Consider the following 15,970-nt stretch of genomic DNA (forward strand, 5'->3'; position numbering starts at 1 on the left):
TTTTCTACATAATCGCCATTTTGGTCGACCCATTTCTGTAGACGCTGGGACAGTTTTTATATGCCCATGTTATACTAGCTCGCCCCCATGCTGTTCAGGAATTTGTGATCGGCGCTTCGGGTTACCTCAGGAACCAAAGTGCAGAGATCATCCTGGGTGATCCGCCGATCTTCACGCATGATTTGCTCAACCTTCACGACTGTCTCGACGGAAATCGACGGTCTCCGGCTCCTTTGTTCATTCATCGTGAATTTCAGTCCGATCGGCTACAAACTCTCTACACACTTACGAACATTTTTGACATTCATACACAACTCACCATACACTTGCGTTCACAAACCGAATAACTGCTCACACTTCGCAGGTGGCAGTACCATCCAATGGGAACTCTATTCTCAATGGCTGCCAAGACTTGAGTGCCTCAGTGCGGCGTGCGCGTGTTTATATGCGAGCGCGGGAAACACACTTCACAGCATTGTGACCAACGGCCACACGAACAGAGTTCTATATTTTAAGAAAAATACTAGACCTTATTTTTGGGATTATCCTCGTATATTTATGCTAGCAATTGATACCCTGAACTTATCTGTACTCTGTTAACTAACTAGCTGCCGGATACAAATTTGATCCCCAACATGAAACCCAGGAATGAAATGATGATCGGGACAAAATAAGTTGTGACTTAGTAGAAAACCAAATACAGTTTATATCCTCAATCCCACAAGAAATCAGAATGATCCAGTTTGACAATGAGGACCTACTGCTAGTGACACAGTTGAAAAATCTAGGGTCTGTGAGTCCTGAGAATGTTACGTTTACCAAATACCAGGATTAGTGTTAATGGATTCCATACAAGGTAGAGATCCTTTGGCTGTAATTAATTACATGCTCAACAGTAACATAAAACAGCAATATTTTCTTATTCTAGCAGTAAAATTCTGGAAGTCCATTTCAAACGTGTCTCTTGAGAACCAGAGCTCAATTTGGCAGGTTCAATTCTCACTCAGTCCGGTGACATTTCAAGGTGCTCAAAAACGCCAACCTCATGTCTGTATATTTACAGGCACTTAAAAGAACACTAGTGTGACATTACACCATTATTATTATTATTATTATTATTATTATTATTATTATTATTATTATCATCTTTTGGTAATATTTTCAGTTTGTGTCATTTTCATAACATTGACATTTTCTTCATTACTAAATGTAATTTGCAATCTGACCTAAAGTGGGTTTGCGTGAGGACTGAGTGACAATTTGTTTTTACAAACTGTAGTTAGTAATGTCTATTGTAGTCTGTAATCATGTTTTCCATACTAATGGTTTCAAGGAATAGCTGCTGAATACATAATTATGTTAGGTATAATATTTTCCTGAGCACATTTTCCGGTTGGTAATACCCATGGCACTTTAAAAAAACAAATTAGGAATTGTTCTCCTTTCGCAAAAGAACAGACCAATCACTTCAATTGTATTAAGTTCGTATTGAAATAAAAAGTAGTGTATAATTAACTCGTATAAATATTTTATTACTTTGGGTATAGTTATTTTTGGTAACAGTTTTAAATTAATTGCTTCGTTACGAATTAATTTATATTCCGGGAACTGGATTTGCTGATTATTCCTGATACCTTCAAAGAAACTTGTAGTAGTTGCAAAATTAAATACAGCTTTCATTATGGTTGAGAATTTAGGAAATATTTAGGGGTCTCATAATTCAGGCTAATTTTAGAAATGAACCAATCTAAATGCTGATATTATTCCTCTCCAGATATCAGTAGGGGAAGAAGGCTTTCAAACATACCAATAAATATATCATGAGAGCTGCTTTCCTCCTCTTAAAAGTAGTTGATTGGTTACTGATCTTTCTAACGGTGAATTTTCTTCAATGTATCAAACTACTTTTTTGAAGATAAGTCTTCTAAAATTACAGTTTCTGAATGTGCAGGTTTGTAAGTGGTAGTCTTAGTACCATTGGGAAGTAGACAACAAACTGCTGAAAGAAAAACAAATGAATATTGAAATACTAGAATATGATTTGAACAACATGGAGTGCAAGGATAAAGAGTGGCTGGAGATTGAAGATTAGGCCCCATGGCAGATAAGAGAGTCTAAAGTAGCATAAAATTCTGTTACCAAGGGATTTTTGGTAAAGGCTTGCAAGGGTCAGTTTGTCTGCAATTTTATATAAAATATATTTGAATCAAAGTAACTTTGCCATAACAATTGTAGCAATGTACACATTTTAAAAACTAAGTAAACAGTGATACTATAAATTTGATTGGTTTAGGTACTTGCTATTTGTTTATGACCCAAATTGTTGTCCGCACTCTGGCTGCTGAGGCTGGTTGGCAGCTCTCGAATCACAAATGCTGATGTACGAACATGGTTTTCACTATGTGCACTTGATGCCAGGAAATAATTTGTCTTTATGTCGAGCCTGAGCCTTTGCAGACCTCTAATTGTTCGCTCATTATGGTATTGCTGCAAAATGAGTCGATATTGAAAATATTTTTCTGATATTTTTTAATAGCTATAATATAATCTGTTAAATGTGCAGAGTTTCCTCAAGAGGTTACTCATAATTGCCATCCAAGCAGCTGCTATGTTGTGGCATTATTCCAGCCATTCTGTGCATTGCACTCCAGGTACTCTGCAAATATGTCTTGTACCAGGCCAGTATATTTTTAGTTCATTAATGGACACAAATGTGAACTGCTTCAGATTTAACATGGACTATACAATTAAACTATACTCGTGTAAAGTGTACCCGTTAGTGAAAGGACAAGAATGTGGGTGTTGGTTTGGTAGTGTCTTGTTCCTCTTTGCAAAATGTTCATGTGAATAATTTGACAAGCTAGTGGATAGATGAATTTGAATAGTATGACCTATCTCAGGGTTGGCCTACGTGCTGTCCCATTGGAATGGCATATAATGATTTATAAGAAACTAAGTAAACAGCTCTTCACATCAAAGCTGATAAAGAGAAGGTATGTGAAGTAAGAAGTTTCGAAATATTGTCTTTGGTTCTGTAAATGTGATATCAAGTATTGGCTTGTTATTTTGTATCTTTTTTTGCCAAACCTTATTTCAGTATACACTAATTTTAAGATGCAAATTTAGGAAAGAATCTTATGCCCAATGTGGGCCATGGCTTCCCGCGAGACCTTCCTCCAGGTTTGTTTCCTTTGCAACTCTCCACCACATCTTCACTTCAAAGTCTCTTCACATTCTTAAACGCAAAATCATTTCATTGGGGATAGGGTCTCCAAAATCTCCACTTCCTTTCTGGGATGTATTTCATAATTATTATTGGCTTATATCCTTACCGTTCATTCCTTGCACCTGCCGTGCCCTTATTAGATTACATATTTTGATTGATATCACATTACCAGGTGATCTCTACGTATAGTAGAACTCCTGTTCTTTTCCAATACTTACAGTAGGCATCTCTGTCATGTTCTAGAAAAGAATGTGTTTAGCTAGAGTTGCTTTGAGTTCAGCTTAAAGGCAAATGTTACTTGCATTCTATTTTTGTTGCACTCGTGTCTCTTGGAAGGGAGGAGGAGTATCTGAATAAATATGGTATCTTTAACACCAAAAGAAAAGCCCCTTTCCTCAAATGAGATTTAGAAAGGGTATTTAGTTTTAATGATCCATTTGAGAGTTTAATTGGTTACCTTCAACTTGATATTGCGAGAGGGGCTTACAATGGTCATTTAGCAAGCTTAATTTCTGTTGTGTTATTTCACCGTAAATCTGTAGTAGTCTTTGTTTCTAAAATATTACATATCTCCTGGAATGTAACTGGTGCGGATCTGTTGAGAGTTTAACAGGAACTGATATTCTGTAAGATTTTTATTTCTGTCAGCTCTTGAAATTGCAGTCTAGCCTATTAACTCTTAAATTGTCTTGCTACCTATTTACTGAAATTATCACAATAAAGTGTGTTTGCTCTGCTATTTTGTGCACCTTAAACTAAAGAGGAAATGGTGTTGACAGTCGGCAAAATATTGTAGATAGAATTGAGTTGAGTATGGTTGGCGTCATTGGAACATAAGCCGAATCCTGACGTTATTAGATGGGTGCCATGAGATTTTCTCCAGATTAACCAGCTGGTGAGGAGTGCAAAGTTTCAACTCGATGAGAACTGGAGATGCAATGCAAGGTCTTGCGATCTTTATCTACACCAGTACGCTCCATCAGCCTGTGGCAATTGCTACTGACATGCAACATTTTCAACTCTATTCTATTTAGAATATTCTGCTTAATGACAAACTAATTTCTAGTTAGGATGATTAATGTGTTTGTTCTTGCTGTTAGATCCAAACTTGTGCACTAAAATTAAGGCAAACTCTAAATTAGGGATTTACTGTTTAATAAAGATTATCCTAATATCATCTTTCTGCATGCGTAGTGAATGATGGAATTATCCTCTTGCTTTCAGATATGGGCCTCCAACAAGAACAGAGTATCGTCTCGTAGTGGAGAACCTCTCCAGTCGTGTGAGCTGGCAGGTACGGTACTTTCTTGTCAAGTGATTGCCTGTTTGGGATGAATAACGACGTAAGTCCTTGGCATTTTCCTATTTATGAGAGCAGTTTCCTAGTAAGTGATTCTCATATCTTATCCACCTCTGAACAACAGCTTTCAGCTTTATAATGTGAGAACATGAGCAGAAAACATTCTCCTTTCCTAATTAGTTATAATCTGTGTGTGTGTGCATTTAAACTTTTCTCATATCTTGACATTATTTAGTCTGAAATTAGAGGAATAGTATTTAAACCAAACGTATTGATTTATTTGTTTTCTTAGCTAGAACATTTCTTTATATTATAAATGGATTCATTGTGTTTGAAGCAAGAACCCATGTTTCTTGTTACGGGTGTTTTAACATTTTTGGTGATAGCGTTGAATGGTGTTTGACATCATTAATTTGGATTGCTCGCAGCTCAAATGCATTTCAGAAGCATCTTCAAATTTTTGTACCTATTGATTGTTCTTGTTCAGTTTACTGTCCCACTCTGAGACTACAATGCAACTTATAATTTATTCATTCAAGCCTTCATTGGATCATAATGTTGGGGATAGCGGTGAATACTTCATATCTTTCTTTGAAATGTGTTGGTTGGGATGTTTCACTATACTGACAGTTTATTTTGATTCGTATCAGTAACTAAAGTGAACAAAATATACATCAACCAGGTCCTCAAAAATTGTTACATCTCCGAGTATCAGAATATGTGTAGAGCATATCAGTGTTAGTTACTTTCACCCATTAAAATAGCAGGTTGTAAGAGATGTCTTGCAAGAGGTAGAATTTTTATCAAATATTATAAAAAAGGGTTCCGGTAATACTGCCAACTGAATGGATATGAAATCTGAATTGAATCAATAGTATGATCGATCAATGTTAATTTACCTAAACCGTCATTTCCATGTAGGATTACTAGGTTGTTCCTGTGATGTACTTTGATTTTCCTCACTCGTGTTCAAGCTTAACCTATATTTTGACTTTGCTGTGTAAACAACAACAGTATTTAAAATGTTACAATTATACTGCCAGATGTCTCACGGCGATACATGATCGATTCATATTTTTTGTGTCGGAGGTTGCCAATACGAATCTCAAAGATAACCGAGGTCTACTAATTCAGGGAGCCGAAGTATCACTAAAAGTTTCGAGGTTAGTAGTAATAAGCACACACTGTTATACTAGTCATGGGATAACCATATGTAAAGGCATTAGTTAGTGATGCCACTGTACTGTAGCATCTTGGAAGTGGTCAGAACTGTATCAGTTGTGATCTGACTTCTCAAGAAACGTCATTTATGCTGGTCATCGCAAACTTACGTGAATTATCGGCTTTCAAACAGTGTATGGTAATGGGAGCCAGAAGAACAGGATATTCCATTTTTGAAGTTCTGGAGACGTGTGAGGGTGTCATGTATCAGGAATATCTCATGGAGTGAATTGTAAGTTTGTGGCTAGAATAGTATGGTAAGCAGTTACTTACCTGTTCTTTAGCTGAGATTTAATGAAAGTAGCAGTCGGTGCCCAACAGTGCTTTCTAAATTACTTTATTTTAGCAGATGATTGACGCTACTTGCAAGGATTAACTTATAATTTGCATGGGCAGAAACCCAAGCCCTGAATGGGAGTATTGATTTTAAGAAATATACTATTTTCTCCAAGATCTTTCCATACCTGCCAACCCTTCCGATTCACCCGGAAACTTTCCGTTCTTTAACTCATCTTTCGATTTTCCGATTTATTTTTACTTCTTCCTATTTTTGACCAATATAACCTCAAGTACGGCCAATACTTTTCCCCTAGGATAAAGGATAAATTCTTATGTGCTTGAATATTTACGAAACCTCATTTTCAAGCATATTTATTTAACGCTTTCTTTCGCGAGTGTTTTGTCCTGGCTTTGTGTATTGTGTTCCCCGCTCACCACAGCGTGTGTGCTTTATACAGCTGGGGATATGGGACGGCAGTCATCCTGTAAGCAAGAGGCGCTAGCGGCTCAGTTAATCGGGACGAAAGAATGAGTTTGTTATTTTGTTGTTCGCACGCTGTTGACATCGCTTGTTTCGTCGAAGTTTTAGGCCGCGTGTTTTTTCTTGTGTTTCTATGCTTTACCCCTCTGTCAAAGTCGTATTCTAATAATGTATGGAACTGGGCCAGTTGGCCATGTGGTTAGGGGCGCACAGCTGTGAGCTTGCATCCGGGAGATAGTGGTTCGAATCCTACTGTCGGCAGCCCTGAAGATGGTTTTCCGTGGTTCCCCATTTTCACACCAGGTAAATGCTGGGGCTGTACCATAATTAAGGCCACGGCCTCTTCCTTCCCATTCCAGGCCTTTCCTATCCCATCTTCGACATAAGACCTATCTGTGTCTGTGCGATGTAAAGCAAATAGCAAAATAGGAAGAATATTTTCCATTGTCGGTACTTTAAACCCACATGTCTAGCTCACCTGATGTGCCCTTATTTGACTTTTCCGGGGAAAAACTCATGCCGGAATTTTACGCCAAATGACGATAACCGCAAATGAGTTGAACCAGTTGTGTTTATATTATATTTGATGTATCTTTTAAATGTAAATGAAGTGTAAATACTTTTTAAATATCTGAATTCCTTGAATGATTTATGCATCCGAAGTTTTCGGCTGTATTTTTTGTCAAAGTGCGTTAATTATGCGAGAAACTACAGTATTATGCAGTTTGTTGCATGTGTCGGTCTGACATAAATATTATTATTCGTATGTAAGTGTCGTACATGAGAATGATTAGGTACATTTTCTTTTAACCATTTTTCATGTTTTCTTAGTTTAAGATTTTAAATTTAATGGTCAATTCGCATTGTAACTGTAGATATGTATGCCTTTTATCCTAACCTTTTTTCACCTAGACTGCGGTGGAATTTATCTGATGAAATCCAAGAATTAAAAAATCTTCCTATTTTTGGTTTCTAAAAGTTGGCAGGTATGTCTTTAATAAAAAAGTCTGAGATGTGGAATTTATCTCAGTAAAGGAGTAAGAGAAAAATCAATTTGTTAATCCTTTGATTTCAGTAGACTAGGCTTCTGAAAGCTCCCTCTATGGATCGGAGGTAGTGTCAAGCTCCATATTCCCAGAACTCTGCTGAGGTATTTGGATTTTTGAAGGGCTGATGAGTACGATGTCAACATGTAAAAAAATCATTGTTGACACCTGACAAAATTAACCCGTCCCTCTCGAATTAAAGTCCTCTTGTGTTTACTCTACTACTCATATTTTAAATTCTATTTATATCTTACATATATGACCTGTATTCATCTTTCATTATTATACGGATGGAACTCGCTCTTAAATGATGTATTTAGGCTTATAAATGTTCACAGAATGCTATACTGGAGCATATGAAAGCAATATGTACAATTTAAAACAAATTATTTTAAATTTTTGTTATTATGACGATTATGATTATTCTTCCTACTACTATCATTATCGCAAACTGATTTGTTTCGTTAGTAATTTCACTGAACAAATTATCGGTAAAAAACAATTGAAAAACCCTAATTCAGTCTCAGGTTTCATATCTTGGACAGGTGAAGGGTAAGGGCTAATTAAAACTCGGCCATGTCACCCAAGAGTGTCTGTTTTTCCGCTATTTGGTACAGTAGACGGAATGTCAATTTCCTGCAGGCAGCCTAGATGGGGTGAAGATTTAAATGAACATGGTAGCCTAGGCCATATTACATTTTATTATTAATATTATTATTATCATCCTGTTGATCAGTTCACCATTCGCTGATGTGTATAAATTGGTTTGATTTCCATAAATTCACTTAGTTTAAATTTAGCAATCAAATTATATTATTTAAATGTTATAATGCAATATTTTAGTAGTTGTTTCATTGGAGTTTTAGTCCCACTCATGAAAGCTCAGCAATATAACTGAAGAGGCACAAGACACGTTATGGACTCATAATTAGCTAACAATCATTTGCAGACATCTTGGGCTTGATTTTGTCTTGCAACTAACAGTTTTTCCAGTGATCTTTTTGAACTCGCAAGTGTATGTCATGTGAATAATGGGGCTGAAGAGAATTGAGTCATCAGATATTGTTTCCAGTTGATTATTTCACAATGGCTATCATTTCAAAATTTTTAAAATATATATAACTGAGGTTCTGCAGTCTGTCAAAACTATTTCAGTATAACAGTAATTTCTGAAGAAGTAAACATTTATTAACAGATTATACCTTATGTTTTAACACGTAAAAATGATCCAGTGTTAATTTGTTACCTTGGTTGTTTCAAAGTTACGGTAGCCATCATCAATTAAAACTTATTTCAGTCTCGCATACTCTCTTACGTATTACGAAGGGAAAATAGTGTGAGGAGAGAAGGTGAAATACCATAAATGTGCTGACCCCTCTGGGGGTTCATTAGCCAAAGTGACTGTGTGCTGCATTTTTCTTGTTTTTGTGGTATTGCCTATGTTTGTTATGGCAGGCCGTTGCAAAACTGCGTTTATGACGCTGCCCTGTGTCTGCTCGTGGCTGATTCTTCACTACCCTCTGTTGCTACAATAACAAATAGAGGAAAGGACGTCCACCTATTCAGCACCATTTGATTAAATACGTAATATCTTTATTATATAAGGGTCTAGTTTCGACCCTATAAACCGGGTCGTCTTCAGCATTAATTACCAGTTTACCACAAACTGTTGCTACAGTTGTGATGGTATAAGAATGCATATTCTAGGTTGCCGACCTTGCCATTTTAGCCAACAGGCTTTGAGAATAAATAAATGATAGCGGCAGACTGCAGTTGACCCAAGGCATCTACGCTCCAGCTGCCAATGAACAACCCTAGAGTCAATCAGTGCCATAAGTAAATTTGTAACTGCTCCATACAGCAAGTTACAAGGATAAAAGGGAAGTCACAATATAATTATCTATTGAAATAAAACACAATGTGTACATATGTGTTAAAGGTTACAATTTGTCATTATTTTCTTTTCTTTTGGTTCATCACTTCGTTTTTTTACCGTCCTTGGCAAGTGTGCTGATGCGTTGTGTTTGTTCAGTACAATTCATCAGGTGGTACCTAGGACAGGTCATTCCGCAGAGATGGCAGATACATTCTTCATTTGGGGCGTGAAATCTGGTGGTTAGGCATATTTTCCCGTGGAATCCATGGACACCGAAGTGTGTGTATACGTGGCGTAGTTTGTAGTTTGGGCCCTTCCATTCATTGTTCTTCATTACTTCCGTTTTGTAGAAACCTTCAAGTGTCTGCTGGGCTTTCTGTCTTCTTTCTTCAAGGTCGGCAGTTGATGCGGCGGTGTCTGGTAGCCAGAATGTTTGATGTCTTCCAGAAAGAATGTTTCGTCTGCCATTATGTATGCCATTTGATTCTCTGTAAATTTTGAGATCTGTAGAATCCGTTTCAAGTACCTGACCTTCATATTTTTCTATTCTTTCCATGTTTGCAACAGTTAGTTTGTGCCATATTAATTGTATGCCATACGTAACTACCGAGGCCACTTTAAGCTTGAATAGTGCCATTGCAGTGCTAATTGAGAGGTTCTACGGCTTGGGGATCTCGTATAGTGCTTTGGTTGCTGCTGCTTTTTCCATTATGTGCAGTGTGAAGGTTGAGCCTGTGATCTGCAGTGTGATACCCAGGTATTTAAATGACGACACGATCTCTAGTTGTTCATTTCCGTTACGGAAGACATCATATGTTGCCAGTTTTCTTCCCCTTTTAAATTTCATAACTTTTGTCTTAGCACTGTTGACGGTTAGCGAGTTTTTAACTGTCCATGCTCTGCGGTTATTGAATGCAATCTTTGTATCTGTGGGATCCCTGGATATCAGCGCCATGTCGTCTCTTATATTATTAGCTTGAACTTTTTGGTCCCCAGTTCGTTTATGATGTCCGATATCAAGTTGAATAGCATAGGGTTCAATGTGTCTCCTTGCAGGACTCCTCTCGTCTGCGTTAGGGCGGGCGTGGTGGAGGTTCCTTCGTAGATTTCCACCTGGTTTGTGTTAAGTATAGCCTTTATTATATCCCGTTCATGATGTAAGCCGGATAGTGCTTTCTAAAATATTTCTACGAGTTTTTTGCTGTCAAATGCTTTTGCGTAGTCGATGAAAATAGCTTACAGTGGGCTGGTCGGCTGTGTTAGTGCAATGTCTTATTTCAACTATGATTTCTTCGAAGGCCTGTAAGGTCGATTTGCCTTCCATGAACCCGTACTGGCTTGGTAGTATCTCTCTTGCTATTCTTGGTCGTATGCGATGTAGTATGATCTTTGAAAAGAACTTGAAGATATTAGACTCCAGTGCTACTCCCTGTATGAAGTGGGGTCGTTCTTGCTGCCTTTTCCTTTGTATAGTATGATTGCTTTTGCCTTTCTCCATATACTGGGTGTTGTTTTTATTTTCATGCATTCGTTGAACAGTAGGCTCAGTGAATCTGTGATGTCTTATCAGTGTTGTCTGTAGGTGTTCGTTGGGAATCCCATCCGGCCATGCGGATTTTTTGGACTTGGAATCCATTACACATTTTTTCACTTCATCTTTTGTGATAGGTTGTAATATTTGTATCGGTATGCCCTTTATTTCAAATTCATTCGATGGTATATTTCCGAAAAGTTTCCGGAAGTGTTCCGTCCATTGCTTCGGATTGACTGCAGAATTGTTAGGTGCAATTTTGCTTGACTTAAGTATCCTGTGGTGTTTTTCCTCTGCCTCTTTGATCAGCTTTCTCTCTTCTTCTTGGCTATAGTCTTTTTTCTTGTTCCGTATTATTTCTTTTTATTCTTATTTCTACATATTTCTGGAGGTAGTATTGGTAAGTCACAACATAATGTCTACAATAGGTAGAAAGCGTGGAATCTGAACCAGGACCAAGGTCACAACAGAGGGTAGGTCAAGTATTACAAGGGCACGAAGAAGGGAGGACAACATTGCTGAAAACAAGAACTTACTTAATTTTAAGAAACCTCAAAATTTAATAAAATGACAGGGTGGGTGGTGAAAATTACAAACACAAGGCTCTACATGTCTTCAGGCATATAAAAAAATTATTAGAGTGTTTTAAGAAACACCGTTTAGTAAAACAGATGAAACAAGTTTATTGAGCATTACCTCCGAGCTTGGTAACTATTTTCTTTAAAGGGTACAGCCGTCCCGGGATTTTAATTCATAGTATGTCGTAGAAATAAATTCATTAACAATAGTAGTAATACAGTAGAACCTCGATAATTCAAAATTGGTTCATTCAAAATCTCGCCTAATTTGAAGCATTGATGGTTATGAATTTCATGTTTTTGGTCCGTATTGAACTGAGAATAATATATAAGTAATAATAATAATAACGTAAATGTTTCCACCTTTTCAATACAATATATTCACAAAATTACAAAATTATACGGTACTAGTTTCGACCCATCTAGCGGTCATCATCAGCCGTATTGGAGCAAAGATCATTTGTGGCGAAATCCTAAGACAATATTATTTTAAAGAATAACAAGTGAAATGAGATGTTATGGTAATAGTTAATAATACAAGGAATATACATACTAAGAGGTTTTTAACAAAGAATAAAGTATAAATGGGGTGTTGTAAAAGTATAATCATGGAAATCAGTAAGTTCTTGTATTGAAATGAAATATGGCTTAGGAAGAGGGCTTAAGGTGGGGCTGAAGGGTGCGGGAGAAAGTGTAATTGTCTTGGAAAAGTACCTTTGATTAAATTTAGGATTGAGTTTAGGTTGGCTGCATTATTGTTTCTGAGGAAAGTGATAAATAGATCGAAGAGTATGTTGGGTTTCTCTGAGATTTCATTGAGATTGTGACTGGCATTAAAGTATTGGTCTAGGTGTATGTAGTAATTTTCCATTATGTTCAGTAAAGGGCCCTTGTTTGCTAATACGAGGATGTCCATGTCTTGTTCAATATTGGTGAAATTATGGTTATAATCTTGCATGTGTTGGCCGATGGCTGAAAACTTGTTGTATTTTATTGCGTTAGTGTGCTCGTGGTATCTGATAATGAAGTTTCTCCCGGTTTGCCCGATGTAGGTTTTTTTACAGGTGGTACATTTGATCCTATAAACTCCTGATTTAAAAAAAAAACTGCTGGTCTTGTTGATGTGTGAAGTATTGTATAAAACATTCATGTTCTTATTGTTGGTTTTGAAGGCTATTTTAACGCCTTGTTTCTAACATTTTCCACCTTCACGTTCAACAATGATATCTACAAGTTAACCAACATCTTTAAGAAACAAGGCGTTAAAATAGCCTTCAAAACCAACAATAAGAACATGAATGTTTTATACAATACTTCACACATCAACAAGACCAGCAGTTTTTTAAAATCAGGAGTTTATAGGATCAAATGTACCACCTGTAAAAAAACCTACATCGGGCAAACCGGGAGAAACTTCATTATCAGATACCACGAGCACACTAACGCAATAAAATACAACAAGTTTTCAGCCATCGGCCAACACATGCAAGATTATAACCATAATTTCACCAATATTGAACAAGACATGGACATCCTCGTATTAGCAAACAAGGGCCCTTTACTGAACATAATGGAAAATTACTACATACACCTAGACCAATACTTTAATGCCAGTCACAATCTCAATGAAATCTCAGAGAAACCCAACATACTCTTCGATCTATTTATCACTTTCCTCAGAAACAATAATGCAGCCAACCTAAACTCAATCCTAAATTTAATCAAAGGTACTTTTCCAAGACAATTACACTTTCTCCCGCACCCTTCAGCCCCACCTTAAGCCCTCTTCCTAAGCCATATTTCATTTCAATACAAGAACTTACTGATTTCCATGATTATAATTTTTACAACACCCCATTTATACTTTATTCTTTGTTAAAAACCTCTTAGTATGTATATTCCTTGTATTATTAACTATTACCATAACATCTCATTTCACTTGTTATTCTTTAAAATAATATTGTCTTAGGATTTCGCCACAAATGATCTTTGCTCCAATACGGCTGATGATGACCCCTAGATGGGTCGAAACTAGTACCGTATAATTTTGTAATTTTGTGAATATATTGTATTGAAAAGGTGGAAACATTTACGTTATTATTATTATTACTTATATAATTTGAAGCAGCTCTCGTTCCCGGAAACATGAGGTACAGTTTTGCACGTTATTTAAATCGTTTAATTCGAAATACGGATAATTCGTAATTCGAAGAACAATGTCGGTCCCGTTACCAATATTCAGACTTTTAATTTGAAACTGCCTTTACATTTTGAAAAAAATAGTATTGCACAGAGTAATTTAAATTCAAAATTTCTCTGCTTCATGACAGAACGCGTCTTCCGGAACATGAAGGGGTAACTTTGCACGCTTTCACCTACTTCGCCATGTCTACAGTTTGCTTCATATTTGCTATGGTCGAGCAGAATCGTAATTATTTTGTATTCGGCGTTTTTAGGAACGCCACAATATCACATAGCAGGCAGTGTGCGGATGCGGAGAGGTAGAATCCGCGAACACTAGCGATGCCAAAAGTTGGCAAAAAAGCCTGGCTTATAGCCTACAATCAATTCATACAAAACCAAAAATATTGTCAATGCTGATGAAACTGCATTGTTTGTTTGTTTTATTTTTTGCCAGCCGTGAACTGTACTGTGTTACTATGCAGTGCACACGGAAGCAAGAGACTTCCTTCACCTGTCATAGGAAAGTTCGATAAGCCGCGATGTTTTAAGGGCATCGGGTATATTCCGTGTAAGCAGAAGACATCTAAAATGCACACAGTACAATAATCCAATGACCGGGCGAGTTGGTCGTGCGGTTAGAGGCGCGCGGCTGTGAGCTTGCATCCGGGAGACAGTGGGTTAGAATTCCGTGGTTTCCCATTTTCACACCAGGCAAATGCTGGGACTGTACCTTAATTAAGGCCACGGTCGCTTCCAACTCCCAGGCCTTTCCTATCCCCTCGTTGCCATAAGACCTATCTGTGTCGGTGCGACGTAAAACTACTAGCAAACAGAAATAATAATCCTATGAATAAAGCACGTGCACAGGGGAGCCAGTATATGTAGATTTCTCCTCATCTTTGAATCACGTTTTCTTTCTTTTGTTTTCATTGCGTGACGTTATGTTTGCTGGTGAGTTATCCATGTGCATTATTTGAATATTGTAAATGCACCTTGTTGGATACATTTTGGAAATCGTTTTTTCCATTGCATTTGAGAGCTTTAAACTGTGAATCAAGGTTAATTGCATGCAGTAACAGGTTTTAGAATGTATTGTGACTCCACAAAGTTTGGCATTTCTGAAGTACGTGTTGGAGGTTAAATTCGATATCACATAATTCGAAGTGTGACTTTTGCGTCCCAACGACTTTGAATTAGCTAGGTTTTACTGTATGTATTGACAGACCATAAATGACCATATATTGTGTGAAAATTAAAGGAATTCAATGAATACTGAAGCATATAGGATTAATCCACAAAGTACAGCTACTCACTCAAGAAAATTATGGAAATAAATATTATGTATTCAATATCTGGACCAAAATTCAGTAAACGGTACTGCAGTCCATTTTTTAAATTCACTAAAATATTGCTTGGAATATTGTAAATAATAATAATAATACAGTAATAATAACTAGGAAATGCTTTACCTTTCCAGTAGAACACTGAAGTGTTATATTAAAACTTCTCAAGAAAGGAAGAGGTACTGAAATGTGAAGGTAATTAGAAAATCAGAAATAGATGGAAAACAACAAAAATGAAATGAAATCTAAGATAAACTATTAATCCAGTAACAAGACATGATGCCGGGACATATAGCGAAAACTGAACCCATTGTTAAATAATCAGAATGAATTCTAAAGAAAAAGAAAAATAGGTATAAATAATTCAAATGTATTAATCATCACTATGCCCCAAAAGTCCACAAATCGCTGAAAACAAGTTAAGTTTGGCACATTAAGCCCAAAAACACAATTGGTTCGGAACATCAAGATGCTGTTGCAATGGCAGATCAAACAGTAGAATGTCGTAATCTTACCTAATCATAAGGCAACAGTAAACAAGCTACATTATGTAATGAAGAGGAAGCTGTATGTATGATATAGATGTTGTCCCATGTGGAACCAGAAATATTTGTCCCAAATGAGTTGCTCGGTCAAGAAGAAAATTATGGAAATAAATATTATGTATTCAATACCTTGTCCAAATTTATATTATATTGTAAATTTACTCATTTAGGACAAATATTTCAACATCTACATCATCCATGTACATTTACAGTTAAAGCCAGAAGGTACACTTGCCAATGCTGTACCTATCTGTCAAGCGGGGCCGAGAGAATTTCGGGGGAGGGGGGGTGTCCGACTTTCAATGACTTCACCTATATTCAGTACATTTAGATGAACCCGGTGATTATGATGAACGAACA

General features: G+C 36.8%; 1 protein-coding gene across 7 annotated transcripts in view; it reads left to right on the top strand.

The window, feature by feature from the left end:
• LOC136884042 (serine-arginine protein 55) overlaps positions 1-15,970 on the top strand; it is a 190,094-nt gene that overhangs the window by 123,692 nt on the left and 50,432 nt on the right. For all 7 annotated transcript variants that reach the window (XM_067156065.2, XM_067156068.2, XM_067156061.2 and 4 more), the window contains one exon: positions 4,451-4,520. In XM_067156065.2, the coding sequence (XP_067012166.1) occupies positions 4,451-4,520 (70 nt within the window). The remainder of the gene's footprint in view (positions 1-4,450; positions 4,521-15,970) is intronic.

The sequence above is a fragment of the Anabrus simplex genome, chromosome 12 (assembly GCF_040414725.1).
Source record: "Anabrus simplex isolate iqAnaSimp1 chromosome 12, ASM4041472v1, whole genome shotgun sequence".
NCBI lineage: Eukaryota > Metazoa > Arthropoda > Insecta > Orthoptera > Tettigoniidae > Anabrus > Anabrus simplex.